Source organism: Cupressus sempervirens, chromosome 5 (assembly GCF_028749045.1).
Source record: "Cupressus sempervirens isolate cs-2001-9-10 chromosome 5, ASM2874904v1, whole genome shotgun sequence".
In the NCBI taxonomy this organism is placed as follows: Eukaryota; Viridiplantae; Streptophyta; class Pinopsida; order Cupressales; family Cupressaceae; genus Cupressus; species Cupressus sempervirens.
The window spans coordinates 340,158,185-340,179,491 of NC_143122.1; the positions used below are offsets into that span (position 1 = coordinate 340,158,185).

Below are 21,307 nucleotides of genomic sequence, written 5' to 3' on the forward strand. Positions count from 1 at the left end.
TCTTGCTTTATGACCATTTCCCCTCAAGTGCTCTAGGTTGCTTTTTTGTTTTGGTCCCTAGTTTTCCCATTGTTTTCTCTAACCACTCCGATAGTCATGCAAAATCCCCCCTACTTCAAATTTTCTTCTTCTTATTTTATATTTTATATTTTTCTTGAAAATTTTACAAAATTCATTTTTTTCCCATTATTTTGTCATAAGGGCACAATAAAGATCTAACCACTCAATCAAAAGATCTAATGATCCTATTTTAGCATATACATGCACTCTAGCTACTCCCTAAGAAAAAACAAGAGCTGGATATATTGTCTTCATTTTTCTGCACTGTGATATGCACATAATTCTTTTCATTTTCATATTCAAATGATGACGGCTACTCCCCATAAGAAATGTATCCTGGTCACTGGGCCTCCTGTAAGTTCACGTATGGTAGATAATGTTTCACGAATTTGAAGTTGTTTATGAGCCTTCATTTTAGGGTTTGACAATTCGATACCAGCTTTCGGTAAGCGCAGTATGTATTTGTTTTATTTAACAGGGCGTTGGAAAAACAACTCTAATTATGAGAGTCATGGAAAAGCTGAGAAAGGATCATCCTCAACTGAAGGTTCAAGGCTTTTATACAAGTATGCATTCTTTTTTTTCATACTTTAACGTAAAAATTACATTGGAGGAATGAATTTTATGTTTGATTTATGTTCGTAATGGCAGTTTATTTGTCATTTCCTTTTTATACTTCCCCAAAACTTAATTTACTCGAATAAAAAAGAGGCAATGAATTTTCTCTTTCAGGTCATGGATTATGGCATTTTATGCATTTTGGGCTTGTGGAGTTTTCATTATTTCTTCTTTTCAGTTTTCCTCCATCTGTAAATAATGCATTGAAATTAATTTAGAGACAATGAATTTCATGTTTTTAATTTGTCTTTTAAGGCAGTTTATGGGCGTATTTTTGGGTTTCTTGTCTTTTTTCGTTCAGACTAATTAAATTTTTTTAATAGGTCTTTCAATTTACAAGCACTTACACCAAAAGGAGGTGCAATGGTTATGCCGATAGGGAAATATATTTTGAATAAATATAATGAAGGGCACAAAAATCTTTCTACAATGTTAGGTGGTGAATCTTCATATGAGTCATTGTAGCAATCTTCCATGTCATTCATATCCATATTGTCAAATTTATAGGCAGCTTTTGATTCATTTCCTATGGCCTTTCAATAGAATATCCGCATATACCTTGATAGCATGCTCATGTCATATATGCACACACATAAAATTAATAATTAAAATAAAACTTAAACGCTAAAACACAATCTGCATTTTAAAAATTTAATTTGGTTGTATTCCCCAAGAAGCTTCAATCTAAGGTATTGAGACATATATTCCTCCCCTTTTCTATAGAAGTTCAATTAAAATTGAGTGTCATAAAGACATATGTTGGATTTATCTATAAAGCTAATAATTGTGCTTTCTATTTATTGATTAGTACACTAATAAGGTGATATAGCTATGTCTAAATCATCATATATGCAATAATATGCCTTATATTAATGACGAGGATGGTGGAGACATTATCTAGCTTTGTGTATGATTTTGGACTTGAGTAGTTGACCATTGGTATCCTACTTTATTGCCCCAATAGTGTTTATAACCAGTGATTTGCATTGCACTGAATCCATCTAATTTTGTGAAGCAAACAGTGGTCTACGTTGCCAAGTACTCTAAACTAAATAACAGAAAGAAACTTTCAGGGAACTGAAAGTTCTTGTCTCTTCATTATTACTATGGGTGGGTGTGAAATAGTGCACAATATTATGGTGCAAGCCAATTTTCAACCTGCTTAAATTAACATCTCCAAGAATCTTTGCAAGAACATTATCCCTCTTATTGTTCTGTGGTAATTGGCACATACTCAAAATTTGTAACATATCTGATGTTTGTTATAGGGGTGTGTTCAACAAACCAAATAGGATTGCCAGCTTTGTGCTACAATGACATAGAAATAATTCTTTTCCCTTCTCTTCCACATCATTAAGTAAATGTCTTGAATTTGTAATATACCCAATTACTTTCATATTCTAAGCCAATTTCTCCAACTTTGCATATATCTCCTATATCCTATGCCCTACATGAAAAACATGTACCAGTTAATGGTTTTGAATCCAACTACACATAGGATTTTTTTTTAATTCCTCTATCTTTTATAAATCTTTTTACCATTTGAACTTCACCCACTTGCCCATTTCTACGTAGATATTTGAGAGGATCACACCTACCCATTTCTACATAGATATTATAAGTGGCAACATTTTTAGGATACAAATAAAAAAGCAGTGTTATATCTACGGGCATCAAAAACATTATCTAGCATCTTCATAATAAATTTCGGTGTCTCTTCAAGATAGTGAGCAGAGCCAAGAAGGTCAACCATGCACATTCAACAAGTCCAGTTTATGCGTGTCCTCCAATCATTGCATCTCCATGAGATGACATCTCTTTGAGGCATTCTCTCAGACATATGACCTGCCTTGTCCACACATCCACATTTTGCATACATGTCTACCAAAGCATTTCCAACTATAATATCCGAGGAAAGATCCCCTACCATTATGCTTTGAAGGATGTTTGTTCCCTGTTTCAAAGCTCCTATTTGGGCATAGGCAGGATGGGTGCTGGAAAAGGTTTTTGAATTTGGTTTTATACATGTGGATTGCACTTGAAAGTTTTTGAAGCCTTTTCAGCAAGTCCATTTTGTAAATTCCCTGCAATCATGACATTCCATGAAACCATAGTTCTCAGTGGCATTTTGCCAAATATTTTAATGGCCCTGTCTATGCTTCCACATTTTGCATACATGTGTATCAGGGCAGTTGCAACATCTAACAATATTCCTCTCTCCTTTATATTCCATAGATGATAATGTCCTGCTCCAAAGCTCCTAGATTGGTTGAACACCTGCCGATTGCATTTACTTGAAAGTTTCAAGAGCCTCTTCAAGAAATCCACTCTGTTGATATCCTACAATAATTGCATTATATGAGACCACTGTTCTCTTGGGTAGTTTATCAAACACTTCACGTGCTTTATGTATGCTTCAACATTTTGCAGACATGTCTACCAGGGGAGTTCCAATGGCAACATTTGACAAAATTCCTTTATTCATTTGTGCTTTGGTTGATATACATACCCTATTCCAGAATTCCCATTGGAATTTAGCATGGAAGAAGCCCTCTTAATCCTTTGGTTGGAGAAAGGCTAATTTAGGGGGTATTCAAAGCTTTGACACCTACAAAATTAATTAAGGCTCTAAGTTTTGACTGGTGTTTCCTGACCTCTTTTGCTTGGATGGAGATATATCAGGCAGAAAGGGATATTCCCAAAATCAACTTATTTGGCTTCTGTTTAAGAAACAAGAATTAACTTAAGAATACATTAGGAAAATAAAATTTGAGAACCCAAGCAGATGCTCCTTATGTGAATGTTTAAAACAAGTAGAGATCACCTTTTTGTGCATTTCCCTATGTCAAAGATGTTCAGAGGTTAATCCTCTCTAATGCTTACCTTGTTGTTTCTTTCGTTCTTCCATTTTGGAAGCCCCTAACAGGTTTTATCTAATTCACAGTTCACCCCCTTTTCATGGCCATTAAAGGTGAAGCAACTCATGCCCAAATATCTGTTCTGGGAGTTTGGAAAGCTAGAAATGACTTAATATTTAGGAATTTCTTCTCTCCTGCGGTCTATTGGTAGAAACATTATTGGCCTCTTAAATGGTACTGCTTGTGAAATTTATGCTAAATATATTTTTTTTCAAATCTAAATTGTAATGTCCCCAATTTTTAATAAAATATTTTAATTAGTTTAATTGATTGAATGGCCCTAAAAATTAAATAATATCACAAGGACTTATTTAATTAATTGATTTATTTAATAAAGGGGACCAAATCATATTAATTATCCGTAGGTGTTTGCTGTGTCAACACTCTTTTGTAAACCCTTAGGACTCTTCTCCGAAGGGGTATTTATGTGCAGCATGTAAGTAGTTGTTGGTATACAATTTGGATTTTTTCTTTGTATTTGCGAATTCCTATTGGAGTTCTGGATTGTTCGCCATTTCGGAAGTGGAAGATCTTCCCTACTTGGCTCTTCGGTTCGGATGGGATTCAACCCTCACCCTATTTCGTCTGTGTATTACTTTGCTTGGATTTGGCAAAATCAGAGTACCATATTTATTGCAACCATATTCCTTTTTTGGCTACAAATTGATGTCCTGTGCGTATTCAGTGTTCAATGGTATTTTCATTTGGCAACTCAAAAGTAATATCACTCTGCGTTTACTTGACTTATTTCATATTTCTTGCGTATGCCTATTGGTTATCACCCTTACTGTATGCCTATCGGTTATCATCCTAACTGTACACCATCAACACTTACCTCCATCATTACTCCCCCCAACTCTGCAAGTTACACTACCATCACCTTCTCTTACCCACCGAATGGAAAACACCACTTACCGTACAGACTAGATTGCTTCCCTCCATTTCTCTATTCCATACTGTACATCCACAATCATCCCCTACATATGTCATTCTATCGTACAACACCTCATTCCCTTACTCCACACATCATTTATGTATCGTATGGATTATCCTCTTGTACATGCCCAATATTTGCTATTGCCCACTTTACGGACCCTAAGTCATATGGGTCTCCTTTCCCATTTATACGGAGTCTACACTGTACTACCATCGCATTTTGCCTTCCGTATGACAACCATTCTTTCTGTCATCTGCCATTCACCATCCTGCCTTGATCCTCCATCCGCCATCTGCCATCCTGTCCTAATCCGCCATTTGCTTTCCACCATCCTTCTATCTGTCATTCACCACTCACATCTGACATCTGCCAGCTGTCATCCTGCTATCCACCATCCTGCCATCTGTCATCCGCCATCCACCATCATTCCATCTTCCATCGATCAATTGCCCACTTCCATCTCGTTCGCCAACCTCTCTTCCAGTCCGTACGCCAACCTCTCCTCTAGTTCCTTCCATGTACGACCAACTAGTTCCTTCCACCTACGACCATCCACTTCCTTCCCCGTACGACCATCCTTTTTCCTTCCTTGTACAACTATCCTCTTTCCACCGTACGACATCATCGTTGCCTCCATTTAATACAATTACAAGCAAATTGGTCGTCACACAAGTTTCTAGGTGTAATAGGAATAAATTGGGTTGTTGGATAGAATATGAGACATTACAGTGGTATCAGAGCTAGTGATCTTGCTAGCCCGGTGGAATGATTGAGAGATTTTAGGATTGAGATCAAACTATGGCGACTAACAACAATGGAGAGTGGCGGATCAAGGCACTACAAAAGATTGGCAAAGAGCTTAGCGAGCGTGTTGATCTTCCATTAGATATATTGGAAGTATTTTTGTGTAAGGTGGACCAATTACCTTCAAGTTTTATATAGAGGACCCTTTCACCAATTAAGGATCCCTTAAGTCAACCCAAGCTTTTGAGACACCATGACAAGGAAATAAGGTCGAGAGTTACAACATGTCTTAGTGAGATCTTGAGAATTTTGGCTCCTAGAGCACCGTATGATGATAACACCATGATAGAGATATTGCATGTGATCGTACCCCACTAGGGAACTTAAAATAAATTAACCTAAAATTTCACTAAGTTTGCCAAACATTTTTTTTTTGAAAGATAATAACTTAACAACATCAGATATAATATAGTAGTAGCAATAACATACACATAAGCACATACCATAAAACAAATTACAATTTTTAAGGGTCCCATGATGTTGAATCACATTTAAGTTTAATTAATACTAAAACCAATATATAACACATCCACATTAAAAAATAATTACGAGTACAAATCTATTTAAATAATATACAATTATCCTGAATGCCACTTGGCAATAATCAAAATGCACAATCATCTACTGTACAGGTCATAGGGTATGAAAGGCTGAAAGAATATACATCATAAAATAGATTAAAAATCATCTCTTAAGATCCATGAAATAAAATACAATACAATAGGTATAACCATCTATCATAGTACACAAGAATATAATGAAAAGAAATACAAAATAGGGAACTCCAACCACGACATCTAATTGTCAAATCTCAATGGTAAAAGTAAAAAGCACTACCACCTGACCTCATGGAACCTACATGGTCCACTCCCACCGCGCTGAGGAGATAGTCTCAAGTCCCAAACAGGATAACAATTGCAAAAGTCAAAATCAACATCTAGGTCAAGGAAAACTTGAAAGCAATCTAACTCAAGGTACCAAGATACAAATGACATCTAAACCCAGAGGCAACAATGACATGTAGGAAATCTACTATGTAAGTGGGCAAGTGTCATCGCATGAGCCAACTCTAAGGTTACCCTGGTAGCCTCACTGGACTCCGACCCCCTAGTGACTCTATGCGGCACTAGTATCCTTTCGTATTGACAAGGCATACTAATGAAGCAAGGTGGCAACCAAGCATCCTCTCTACTCCCATCCTTGCCTATACTAGAACTCGAGGCATGGGCGAGGAAAAACAATGACTCTTATTAATTTGTTTTACTCTCATTTAATGAAATGTTATCATTTATTTACATAACCTACAATGGGTTACCCAGGCAACCTCTTTAGGGCTCCGACCTCCATTGCAAGCCACTTCCCAACATAATATACAGATAACCTACCCTGAACTCAATAAAAGAAAAAGGTCTCATACGACCATAAATCACACATCAGTTCTTAAACAAGCAACTGAAAAGCACTGAAATATCACTGATTGAAAATCACAGATTTCACCAATACGATCATCCTAACAAGACTAATCCAAAATCAAGTACACATAAACAAAATCATGACATCACATGACATTACCAAAAACAAATCACATAATCACCTTAGTTGTATACAAGCCATTGGGAAGCAACCCAAAGATAACTGATCGAAGACTCAAAAGTTACACCAGAAAAGTCACACCATTCACTTCAGTTCTACACAAGAGGAACTGGGAAGCAATGACAATTAACAGATCAAACTCATCAAAGAAGACACGTGACACATAACCAAGGTTGGGTATAAAAGATCGTATACAAAACATCATCATGACATCATAGAACAAACCCCCAAGCCTCTAGTAAACATGCCGATTTGGTCAAAGAACTAAGTCAACCCCTAACCCAACACACAAGAAAACATATAACTAACAGTGTAGTTCATAGTTTCTGTTTGGTTTTGAAAACACATAGTTTGAGTTAATAGTAGGGTTCAAGTTTTTATTTCATTGTAAGCTTTCAGTTTGATAAAATTTACAATTTTCGAATTTACTTTACATATACAATTTCATAATACATTAATTCCAATTTTAATTAAATATTATTAATTTTTAATCAATAATCATTAGATTATTAAAGATAATTAATTATTCGTTTATTAATAAAATAACTTATATTAAATTATTAATAAAGTAATTATTAATCTAATAATAAAATAATAATTATTAAAAGAAAATAATAATAATATTGATAAATTTTAACATTTAATAAATATAAACATTTATTAAATTCAATCTAACATTTAATAATTAAAAACATTTATTAAATTTAACATTTAATAAAAATGTTATTAAAATAAAATAATATAATAAAATAAAAAAATTGAAATAAACTTACCACACCATTTCTTTTTAAAGCCTGCAGGCTGTAGTGCTGACGCGGGAGCTCTGCTGACGTGACTACAGAGTACTGCCTACGGCAGTACTTGCTGTCACGGCAGCAAGTCTACCATGTGGCAGCCATGATGGCCACCGATAGCACTCTCATCGCCATGCGAGAGGTGAAAGGTAAGGGGTGGGTGGGGGGTTGGTGGCCCCGCCCACTAATATATATACTTTTAAATTTTTTTGTTTATAAAAACAAACAACTCGCCCTCCCCCCTTTTATATATGTTTTTAAATAAAAATTGCAAAATTAGATTTGATAGGGAAAACCTCAATAACCATTCAAATTTTGCATTTTAAAAATCAATTTCTCTTCCCAAACCCTGCCTGATTAAAAACAATTTATTAAATTAACAAAACGAGGGTTTATAAATTCTCAATACTCATATATAGATAATTTAAGAACTAAGAACAATTAAAATATATGACAAGGGTTTCAATATAATTAATTCGTTCATAGACATGATCAAGAACAAAAAAACAGTAAATTTCAACTCAAGGGTTTCAACCAAATCTAAAATTTCGAAAATAGATTTATCCAGACATGAAGAAGATAGGAATTCAAAGAACGAAAAATTACTGTGCAAATATCCACAAGATTCTAGCTGAATCTGATGCTAATACAATAAACACACGGAACACACAAGTAATCCCTTTTCTTTTGAAACCCTTCTTCTTGGAAAATTGCTCCTCCAAAACCATGGTTTTGGAGAAATGAACACTAAATTGCTAATAAAGAGTTTTTCCCCAAATTTAGGGCTTTGATTGTTCAATCACGCAAAAAACCCTTTTCTTTTGTTCTTTAATTATATCTTAATTTTCATGCACAACCTTTTTACCACTTAATTAAAATATCTTTATTAAATTAATTTCTTTCTCTCTTTATTTAATTCTTGAGATGTTTTTGATAAAAATATATATTAAATAATAATAATATTTAGCATTTATTTAAAAATGAAATCCTACATATATTATTATTAAATTAAATAAATATTATTACGCCCAAAATTATACTTTAACTAAATCTTTAAATTTAATTCTTTTATTTAATTAATTTTTCAATTAATTAGATATCAAATTTCATAAAATTTTCATTAAATTAAATCATTAATTATTCTTTTAAATTGATTTAATTATAACAGAAAATCATCACAGGCCCACGAGACTGAATATGAAAACCCATAATAAAGTACAAAATACTAGAACAAGCTCAAGGGTTAGAATCACAAATTTATGTCACTTGACGAATTCAGAAGGGTAGACAACTCAAATACTTGTCCTATTTTCTAAGACAATTGGCTTAAGTTTAGGATATAGAGTCAAGAATTATCTCCCCTCTTTTACCATTGAGATACTGGGATAGGGTACACTCATCCTGGCAATTCAGGAAAATCGATACTCGGTACCTGCAATCTGCATGAAGTCCACGATGTACATACACATATATTCTAAACTAAATAGGCAATGGCGGGGAGTGGTGCATCGTGTAGATCTCGATTAGCAAGTGACTATGACCCCCTCCCTCAACCATATCAAAAACATCATATATAAAATAAAACATATAGGTACACCATACACATGCAAGTATGGGGTAAGTATCCATAGAAAACACATATAAATAATCCAACTATCATCATGAAATAACTGTAATCATTATATACTATCATCATCATTGAAGAACAATCATGCATACATGAAATAACTATTACCAAAGTCACTCATCGTATAATCAACTGAGTATGAAATAATATCCAACAATTTGGAAAATAATGCCACTGATCATCAAGCATAAACATAAAGCTGACTTAAAAGAGTTCGGCAATAATACAAAAGGTCAACTAGGGGTAGGCACTACAATCGTTGACAGTTTTTAAAGCCTTGATGACTTTAATGAGTGATCCATTGGGTAGGAGATTTACAATAGTGGAGAATTGCACAAATGTCCAAGTAGGTAACCTCCTCTTAGATCTAGAGTTGCAAGACTTGATCCATGATATGTTTCATCACTTCTTGGTCACAATCAAGAAGTGTCATGATACTAGGGTTTCAATTTCTATGGAAAAACTTATGATTTCATGCATTGAAGAGATGGATGGAATATCCGAACTTATAATATCTATGTTATGGGCTGTTCATAATCTAGAATGTGTCCCTTCTATGGTAGCATGTAGATTGGTCAATAATGTATTCAAGCATTGTGAAGAAAATTTGACATCTCAATTGTACAAGGTTAAGGAGGTTGGTGATAGCAATCAGAGTGATGAGGGAAATGAAGAGTCACATGAGGGTTTGCTAGAATTTGTTTCTATGCCTACAAGTGGAGGGCACTTGAAAGTTCAAAGATGATGAAAATGGTGAAGAAGATGAAAATTTGGGTCCTATCAGTGATCCTCTGAGTGAGCAAGCTCTACCTGTAGTTATTCAACTTCATGGAGATGCTATTGATGATTCCTTGTAGGAGCAACCATAGTTGGTTGAATATGGAGTTTATCCTTCAATTGTGCTTAAGTTGTGCATGACTGCAATTTTTTCATGTGAAGGACTTCCTCATAAAAATAATAGGATCTACATGGGCTGTGAAGTTCCTAAGGAGATTGATGATTACATGAAGGCTGTGGATCTGGACATCAATGTTTTTTATGATGGGCTTCTTTAGGGATCTTGGTGACTCCAGACACTTTCTCTTCACTAGTATGGTCTCAACACTGACTGGTACAATGAAAGTGTTGATCGACATAGCGCTCATAGGTACAGGTATAGTGGCAGTGTCATCCAACCTTGTGGCAATTTCATTTGGTATTGCAGAAGCGTTTGGCATGGTGCCGACTGGTACGGGTATGGTGGCAGTGTTTCTTGGCATCATGGTAGTGCAAACTAGTACGGTGGTAGTGTTGACTGGCATGATGGAAATGTTGACTGCAATGAGTATGCTGGCGGTGCCGGACTGGTATAATGGAAGTATTACATGGCATGGTAGTATGGACTAGCACAGGTTCAGTGGTGGTAGTATTGATCGACATGTTGTCGACTAGTACGGGTATGATGGAAGTGTTGCCTAACATCATGGAAACACCAATGGGCATAGTGGAAATGGCATCTGGCAAGGTGCTAATATTGATTGGTATGGGTGTTGTAGCAGTGCCAACTGGGTTGGAGTGCAATGCATCCATTGAAGGCATTGATCCGCGTTGATACACGACCATCCTCATGGACGCAGTAAGATCTATTTGAGTTATGGGATTTCACAAGAGGTTGGTTTGCATAATTTCATGAAGGTTTTGGATTGGGGCATCGATGTGTTTAACGATTGGCTCACTTGGCTCTCCAGTTTCGATGGGATTCAACCCTCATTTTGTTTGTGTATTACTTTGCTCGGATTTGGCAAATCAGAGCACCATCTTTATTGCAACTATATTCTTTGTTTGGCTACAAATTGATGTCTTGTGTGTATTAAGTGTTTAATGTTATTTTCATTTAACAACTTGAAGGTAATAACACTCTTTGCATTTATTTGACTTATTTCATATTTCTTTTATACGCCTATCGGTTATCACTCACTGTATGCCATCAACACTTCCCTCCATTACTCCCCCTAACTCTGCTAGTTACACTACCATCTCTGTCTCTTACCCATCGAATGAACAACATCACTTACAATACAAACTAGTTTGCTGCCCTCCATTTCTCCATTTTGTACCATGCATCCTTCCGTATGACCACAACAATCCCCTACGTACATCATTCTACCATACAACACCTCATTCCCTCACTCCGCACATCATTTTTGTACCGTATGAATTATCCTCCTGTACGTGCCCAACATTTGTCATTGCTCGCCACACGGACCCTAAGTTGTATGCCTCTCATTTCCATTCGTACGTAGTCTACATTGTACAACCATTGCATTCTGCCTTTCGTACAACAACCATTCTTTCTGTCATCCTCCATCTGCCATTCGCCATTTTTCCATCTACTATTCCCCTTTCGCCAGCCTGCCATCCGCTATCCTGCCCTGATCCACCATCTTGCTGTGATCTACCATCCACCATCCACCATCTGCCATCCACCATCCTTCTATTTGCCATTCACCATTTGCATTTGCCATCTGCCATCTGCCATCTGATCATCTATCATCTGCTAACTACCATCCTTCCAATTGCCATTTGCCAACTGCCCACTTCTAGCCTGTTCGCCATCCTCTCCTCCAGTCCATACGCCAACCTCTCCTCCAGTTCCTTCCACGTACGACCAGTTGGTTCCTTCTACGTACGGTCATCTACTTCGTTCCTTGTACGATCATCCTCTTCCTTCTCTGTACGGCTATCCTCTTTCCACTGTACGACATCATCCTCGCCTCCATTCAATACAGTTACAAGCAAATTGGATGTTGCACAAGTTTCTAGGTTTAATAGGAATAAATTGGGTTATCGGATAGAATACTGGACATTACATAAACTCACTTTGTTTTTGGGAAGTTTTCTGTTGGTTTGGGCATCTCATCAAACAATTATGTTGAGGCTAAAGTGTTGTACCTTGGGCTGTCCATGGCTAAAGAAATGTGTTGTGGTTTACTGAAGATCTATAAAGAGTTGAAACCAATCTAAATGTTGCCATATATAGTCATAATGAGTCGATCAATGATTCATGAAGGCAAATTATATGATGAACTGATTTGTTTTAGGCATTTCCTTGAATGTTTGCATTTTGCATTATTGTCCTCAATTTTGACATCACAAAATTGAGGCAATCCTATGCGGTTTCCTCATGAATTCGTAGGTATAGCCTCTTTGTTTTAGTGTATTGATAAGGTGTCATTGAGGCAATTCATTATCCATGAATTGTACTTTATGTAACTTTATTCATGTGTTTCTTTTGATGGTTTTCATCAAGTTTTATCCCCAAATGTTTGTAAGAAAGAGTTTTTCTTCTTTGACCGCATGTAATGTCTTCGTTATAAAATAAATAAGAAATTAAAACTTTGTTTATGGGCTGATTGATTTAGCATATCTGGGACCCATTTTATTTTAATTGTTTCCATAGGAGCTTGCTGTGTCTTTTGTTGCCACTTAGTTTCTCTCTTGATGGGGTATTTATGTCCATGAGGTTGAGTTGTTTTGGGTGATAATTTGCATACATTCTGTTTCCTTGGTGAATATCTTGTTTATATTGGGCATCCAATTATCTTTGTCTGTTAATATAAATTCCATGTTTGGTGACAATTTGCATACATTCCTTTTCTTTGTTGAAAATCTTTTTTGGTGAATATCTTGTTTATATTGGGAATCCAATTAATAGTGCACATTTGTTTTGGGCATCTCAATCTTCATTTCTTGGACCTACACCTATGGACATTTTCAAATCTCCTTCAGATTGAGATACCCTTCGGCCAAGATTGTGTTTGGACGAAGATGGCCTTCGGATTGAGGTTGCCTTGGGATAGAGATAGCCTTCACCTTTAGGCTGAGATCCCCTTCGGACCAAGATACCCTTCGGCAAAGATTGCCTTCGGACAAAGATCCCATTTGGATTGAGATTGCCTTCGAACCGAGATAGCCTTTGCCTTCAGATCAAGATCTTCTTCAGACTGAGATACACTTCAGCCAAGATTCCTTTCGGACAAAGAGCCCTTTTGGATCGAGATTGCCTTAGGACAAAGAGTCCCTTCGGATCGAGATTGCCTTCAGATCGAGATAGCCTTTGCCTTTGTATTGAGACCCCCTTCGGACCAAGATTGCCTTGGAACTGAGTACCCTTTAGACCAAGATTGCCTTCGACCAAAATTGCCTTCGGACGAAGATCCCCTTCGAATCGAGGTTGCCTTCGGACCGAGATAGCCTTCGTCTTCTAACCAAGATCCCCTTCGGATCAAGATTGCCTTCAAACCGAGATAGCCTTTGATCAAGGTTGTCCTTGGGCCGAGATTGCTTTCGTACAAAGATACCCTCGGGATAAGATCGTCTTTGGAACATTAGAGTTGTATCAGAGTGAGTGATCATGCCAGCTTGTGGACAGTGAATGAAAGTTTATAGCCGGAAAATAATGAGATCCCACTTCATTGATAGAATGACAGATTTGCGAGAACCCACTCTTGCTGAAGTCGTGACATTACCGAGGGAGCTTTCAAGGAATCAAGAACAAATCAACGACACTTAGTGACTTATGGAAGAAGTTCTACGAAAACTGGCCAAAAATAAAATCTCTGGCAAACAAAATGGTCACGATGATGATTCAGTTTTGGGAAAGGCAAATCCTTATCTGTGTAATGTTCCCGTCATAAAATAATTAATTAATCAAACCTTTGTTTATGGGTTGATTGATTTAGTATATCTTGGGCCCATTTTTATATAATTGTCTCTGTAGGTGTGGCCTTTGGCTATCTTTGTAAACCCTTGGGAAGTTCCTCCGAAAGGTATTTAAGCACAACATGTAGGTAGTAGTTAGTATGCGATTTGGATTATTTTCTTTGTACTGCGAATTCCTACTTAGAGTTCTCTATTGTTTGCCATCTCGGAAGTGAAAGATTTTCCCTACATGGCTAATCCGGTTTTGGTGGGATTCAACCCTCACCCTACTTTGTCTTTATATTACATGCTTGAATTTGGCAATTTTGTGCACCATCTTTGTTTGCAAATACATGTATCTATATATCTATGATTGGAATTCAATATTTGTACTGGCATTAATTGGCATATTTGGCGAATATATTCACTTTGCTCTAGCATATCAGAGTGCAACGCAATCCATCACCTCGATGACCCTCTGCGACTTCCATACCCGTTCGTACAACTCCCAAACTCCACCGTATGGACTACACTTTCAAAACGTATGGTTACCTCAACCATTACCGTACAGCTCCTTGTATTGCACACATACTGTATGGCCATCTTGTCTTACGATCACCTCCAACTAGCTGTACAAACATCACTCTCATCACCCTAAGGCCGTACGACCATCTTGTCTTCCTGATTGAACTGTACAGACTACCTGAGTATAACTGTACGACTAATTTCCTGCTCCGAGTTTGGGCATTAGACAAGTGATGTTAGGAATGAATCATTACAGTGGTATTAGAGCCAAAGATCCTGCCAACTTGTGAACAATGAATGAAAGTTTATAGCCAGAAGAGAAGGAGGTCCCACTCCATTGATAAAATGGTAGATCAAGAACCCACTCCCGCGGAAGTCCTGGCACTATTGAGGGATCTCTCAAGGAATTAGGCACAAATCAATGACACTTAGCGACTTATGGAAGAAACTCTTTGGAAACTGGTAGACAATAAGATATCTGGAGAACAAAATGGTCACAATTCCAACTCGGTTTCGGGAATGACTGATTGTCATCCGACACGCTCTCGACCTTCCATGCTGACTTTTCCTACATGGATGGAGGTACCACGCAGAGGAAGGCAACCAACCTTTGAGGAAATTCAAGAACAGTTGAAAGAAGACTTGAAGAATGCAAACTTGGAAGATGATATATCCTACAAAGACTACACAGAATTGAGAATGTGATATTCCAGAGGCGGACACTGAGGATATTTTAATGACGATCTCAGAAGAAAGTTGAGTAAAGTAAATCTGTCACCATTTGACAGATCTAGATCCATATCGGCCCAAGCATGGGTAATGAAGGCCGATACTTCTAGCTTATTCCAATGCCAGAAGAAGCAATTAAATTTGCAGCACTCCACTTAGAGGGAGTGGTGCATGAATGGTGGCATCGTGGCACTATCACATTGGGGCATGACCAAGTAAATATTTATGCCAAATTCACTAAAAGATTGATAGATCCGTTTGATGGTAAAGATCCAGAACTTAATTTCAAAGAGTTGGCACAATTGAGGCAAATTGGATTGGTTGACCAGTACATCACAAAATTTTAGAAACTCTCTGTTTTGGTTATGGACATTTCTGAAAGGAGATGGATAGTGCTCTTCATGGACGGACTGACAGAACCATTGAGGGGTTGGGTAGAAGGCTTCAATCATGCCCACCCTTTCAGAGGCTATAAAAAAGGCGCGAAGAATGGCATCATCATTGACATCATCCTCTTGAGGTTACTCCCACTACGAACCGCCAGTATTTCCAAGGGACAAAGATAACAAGTCTCTACCGAAGAAGCCTTCGTTGGACGAAGCTACTAGATAGGAGCCCTGAAGGAAGAAATGATGTTTCAATTGCACGTGACCATGAGAAACTAGACACAGATGCCTCTGTAAAGGGAAAATACACTACATCGAAGTCATATCTAATGATGAAGACGATTAGGAGAATCGACCCATAAAAGATGATCACCCCTACGAGGACTCCAAAATGGTTAATTTGAACTATACAGAGAGGATTGCCTCATTGGTACGGTGTGGGGGAAGCACGCCTTAGCCGAGAGCCCGAGATGTATGGTATTTTGCGTACGGGGAACTCTTCAAGGACAAAGGGTCATTATGATGCTTGATAGCAGAGCCACTCTAAACTTCATAAACTCATCTTTGGTGAAAAGAAGAGGTCTACCTACTGAGACGGACATAGGATTTCAAGTCAAGGTCGTCAGAGGAACACTTTTGCCCTATACGCACCTTGCTCCCCAACTGAGTATCACCATGGCTAACCACATTGTGACGGAGGATTTCTTTATAGTGGACCTAGATGAAATGGAGGTTATTCTAGGCATACAGTGAATGGAGACACTTGATGAATACACACATAGTTACAAGCGGATGTACTTCACTTTTGTTGTCGATGGGAAGAAGGTTGTTCTCCGTGGGATGGCCAATAAGGGACTGAAGGAAGTTTCTACACAGTGGATGGAGGCCATTTTTCAACATGATGACATTACATGGGCTACAAATTGTTTCATTTCGACAGAACCAATGAAAGGGCAACAGATACCCCACTGGGATGATGATCTTCAAAATATCTTGAGTACCCATGATAAAGTTTTTATAGACATTTCTCCTGGCATACCCCCCATTGCGGGTTTGAGCATACCATTGAGTTGGAAGCTAACACCAGACCAATTATCACCATGCTATATTGCCATCCCAAAAAATTCAAAGATGAGATCGAGAAGACGATTCAGGAGTTTCTCGAAAAAGGATAGATCCGTCCCAACTTTAGCCCTTTTGCATCATCAGTAGTATTGGTAAAAAAGAAGGATGGGACGATGTGCATTTGTGTGGACTACCGTGCGTTGAATAAGAAGATAATAAAAAATAGATACCCTATTCCCAGGATTGATGAATTATTGGATGAGCTACATGGTGCGGTTTATTTTTCTAAAATAGATCTTCGTTCCAGATACCATCAGATCCGCATAGGAGAAGAAGACGCGGAGAAAACGACTTTTCGTTGTCACTATGGGCATTATGAGTTCCTGGTTATGCTGTTTGGATTAACAAATGCACCAACTACTTCTCAGTGTTGCACGAATTGCAACTTCAACAAACAGTTGCATAAGTACTTGTTGGTATTTTTTGATGATATCCTTATTTACAACAAAACTTGGGAAGAACACTTGAGACATTTGGATGAAGTCCTAGGGATCATGAAGGCTCAGTCCTTGTTCGCCAAGCAATCCAAGTGTGAATTTGGTATGACAGAAATATTGTACCTAGGGCACGTTGTCAGTAAATATGGAGTGCAGGTCCACCAGGAGGAGATTCAAGCTATCCTAGATTGGCCCCCACCAAAACTGCTCTATGAGTTGCGAGGCTTCTTGGGACTTTGCAGTTATTACTGAAGGTTTGTAAACGGTTTCTCTTAGCTCAGTGCACCATTAACAAATCTGACTAAGAAAGGTTCCTTCTAGTGGAATGAAAGAGTGCAACACGCTTTTGATAAGTTAAAAGAAACAATGAGCACTTGCCTGGTTCTTGCCTTACTTGATTTCACGCAAACATTCATTCTATAGTGTGACGCATCCGGAGAGGACATTGGTGTGGTATTAATGCAAGATAGACACACAGTAGCCTATGAGAGTCGAAAGCTTACACAATCGGAGCCTGTATATTCCATTTATGACAAAGAGATGTTGGCTATCGTGCATGCACTGACTAAGTTCCCACAGTATCTGGTAGGTTCCAAGTTTGTTGTCCGTACCGATCATAATAGTTTGAGATATTTTCTAGAGCAACATGATCTGAATGAGAGGCAACAAAATTGGGTAAGTAAGATTCAAGCTTTTGATTTTGACATTGCATATGTGAAGGGAAAGAACAATGTGGTTGCAGATGCCTTGTCAAGAAAACCCACCATCTGCTTACTGTCTCAAATTTTAGCTAACTGGAAAATACATGTATTGGTGGAATATTCCAAACACACAATTGCATGTAAGCTAATGGACGACGACACTCAGGATGACCGATACAAGGTGGCGGATGACATCATTTACTATAAGGATTGGATATACTTAGTCTTTGAATCCAAATTGAAACAGAAATTCTGAAGGAAATTCATGCCTCACCCTTGGCTGGACACCAAGGTTTTCTCAAAACCTATAAATAGCTCAGGGAGAGGTTTTCATGGAAAAGACTTAAAGGAGATGTATTGCAGTACGTATGAGAATGTGTAGTTTGTCAATAAAACAAATCCGAACACACTTTACTTGCTAGGTTACTGCGACCCTTGCCTATACCAGAACAAAAGTGGGAAAGTATCTCTATGGACTTAATCACTTGACTTCCTAAGGTAAATGAGAAAGATTGCATCTTTGTGGTGGTTGACAGAGCGACGAAGTATGCACACTTCTTCACCATCTCCTCAAATTTCCAGGTTGCACAGGTAGTCGACTTATTTTTTAGAGAAGTTTTTCGTTTGCATGAGTTAACCCGAAATATTGTTAGTGATAGGGATGGTCGATTTCTCAGTATTTTTTGGACAAAATTGTTTCGGTTGGCAGGAACAAAATTATTGCCAAGTACTAGCTACCACCCTTAGATGGACATACGAAGATTGTAAACAAGTGGCTAGAAGACTACCTTCGGAACCACGTTTCGGCACAACAACGGGCATGGGTCAAATGGATGCATCTAGGGGAATATTGTTAAAATACCACTTATCACATGTCCATTGGGATGGCATCCTTCAAAGCACTATACGGGTATGAACCCTTTTCCTTTATCGACATGGTATTGGGTGATAGCTGCGCACCAAGGGCAAGGGATTGGCTTTAGGAAGGGCAAGACTGTAATGTTCCAACTATGTCTCAGTTGTCGTACGGTGGCCTAAGAAGTGTGGTGTACGGTCTGGGAGAAGAGTATGGTGTTTTGGAGGAGCAACTACTGTGTAGAGCTTGTGATGTTTGACCGTACAGTAGGGGCAAGTACAGTGGATGAATGCAATTGGGAAGTCTGTATGGTGATATGGAAGCCGTACGGTGTGGGGGTGAGTTGACTACTACACGGTATGAGGAGGGGCAGCCATATGGCTAAGGAGATGGCCAGGTAGTACAGTATGTGTTGTTTAAGCCATGGGATTTGCAGGGGCCGTACGGTGTGTGCAGAATGAGTTACGAACTAGATACTAGAACATATATTCGCTAAATACCTCAATTAATGCCAGTGCAAATGTTTCAATCCAATTCTAGTAATATATATATAGATGAATCTGCAACAAAGATGGTGCGCGGATTTGCTAGATCCGAGCAAGTAATACGTAGACAGAATAGGGTGAGGGATGAATCCCACTGAAATTGGAATAGCCAAGTAGGGAAGATCTTTCACTTCCGAGATGACGAACAACAGAGAATCCCAACTAGAATTCACAATACAAAGAAAATAATCCAAATCGCATACCTACTACTTCGTACATGTTGTGCTTAAATACCCTTTGGAGAAACTTCTCGACAGTTTACAAAGATAGTCGACAGCCATACCTATGGAATCAATTAAATAAAAATGGGTCCGAGATATACTAAATCAATCAGCCCATTAACAAAGGTTTGATTAAATATTTATTTTATAACGGGAACATTGCAAAGACATCCTAAGATTCTTGAAGGAGAACTTACAAAGGGCATAGAATCAACAAAAGGTCTACGCCGACAAACACGGGATGGAGAGAAGTTTCGAAATGGGAGACTTGGTCTATCTCAGACCCCAGCCGTATAGATAGTCCTCATTGAAGGCAAAAGGGGAAAAAAATTGAAACCATGTTTTTATGGTCCTTATTGTGTAGTTCTCTGCATCAGTGAAACTGCCTATGAATTGGAACTTTCAGAAGGAAGCCACATTCATAACGTCTTTCATGTCTCATGCTTGAAGAAAGTCGTGGAACAAAACATCGCAGTAACCACAAATCTTCCCTCGCTCAATGAAGAAGGGAAGTTCGTGTTGGAATTGGCCAGGATCATTGATGTACGGGAGAAGACTTTGTGAAACCGTACCTTGAGGGAATACTTGGTACGCTGGAAACACTTGCCATTGGACGACACGACTTGGGAAGGTGAACACATTCTGCAGCATCCGACATTGCATTTGCTTGAGGACAAACAAATTTTGGGATGGGAGGATTGTAATGTTCCCATCATAAAATAAATAATTAATCAAACCTTTGTTTATGGGCCGATTGATTTAGTATATCTCGGACCCATTTTTATTTAATTGTTTTCATAGGTCGTTGGGTATCTTTGTAAACCCTCGAGAAGTTCCTCCGAAAGTTATTTAAGCACAACATGTAGGTAGTAGTTGGTATGCGATTTGGATTATTTTATTTGTATTGCAAATTCCTACTTAGAGTTCTTTGTTGTTCTTTAATGCCCCCTTTCTAAAATAGGATTAAATAATCAATAATCTTATTAGTAAACTATAAAAAAAATATAAATAAAAATTATATTAAAATATAAAGAATTAAAATTAAAATTTAATTATGTTCATTGAATAGTCAAAGGCATGAAATAAAAAGACGAGACTCCAAACATGAGATTTAAAAGGTAGAAAAGAATTTCATTTGGAATGGGGGAAGAATAAAAGAAGAAGGAAGCATGGGAAGGACGGAATAGTGGAAGAAGATTGGAATGGGAAGAATTGATAAAGGGTTGTGACTCTTTCAAAAGGGGCAGTTATTAAAGGTTGTGACTCTTTCAAATCCATAAAGGATGAAGGGTTGTGACTCTTTCAAAAGTAATAGTTATCAAAGGCCGTGTGTCTCTCAAAGGGCATAAAGGGTGAATATTTGTAACTTTCTTGAAAGATTGTAATAATGAAAGGTTGTGACTCTCCCATCATGAAGATTAAATAGGAGGGAAATTCATTTGTTGAATGCATGGAAGAAGGTATCATTATTAAGTTGTGTTCTGAGATATAAGACAGCTCTGATCTGCATAAAGAGAGCATAGGAATTAAGGAAGAATTAAAGGAAGGAAGAGAAGAAATTTCCAAAGGGGCAACAATAATTATAGGGTTGCGACCCTTTTAGAAGGTGGTAATTGTGAACGGGTGTGACCATTGAAAAGAGCAAATATGGTTAAGAGGTGTGACCCTTCCTCACAAAAGATATGAAGGGGAAAGAAGGATCAATGGGGAATGAGAAACTTAACTCTTCTTTTAATCCATAAGGGTCAATG

General features: G+C 37.7%; 1 protein-coding gene across 5 annotated transcripts in view; it reads left to right on the forward strand.

Annotated features, from left to right (window-relative positions):
• The first annotated feature begins 227 nt into the window (after positions 1–227).
• The window catches only part of LOC149556080 (uncharacterized), a 115,994-nt gene continuing 94,914 nt past the window's right edge, over positions 228–21,307 (forward strand). For 2 of the 5 annotated variants that reach the window (XM_089830225.1, XM_089830224.1), the window contains exons 1-2: positions 229–414; positions 539–626. In XM_089830225.1, coding sequence (XP_089686351.1) covers positions 364–414; positions 539–626 — 139 coding nt within the window. In that variant the 5' untranslated portion in view covers positions 229–363. Of the gene's footprint in view, positions 415–538; positions 627–21,307 lie in introns of all 5 variants that reach the window. The other 3 variants (XM_089830222.1, XM_089830226.1, XM_089830223.1) reach the window with 2 other exon arrangements.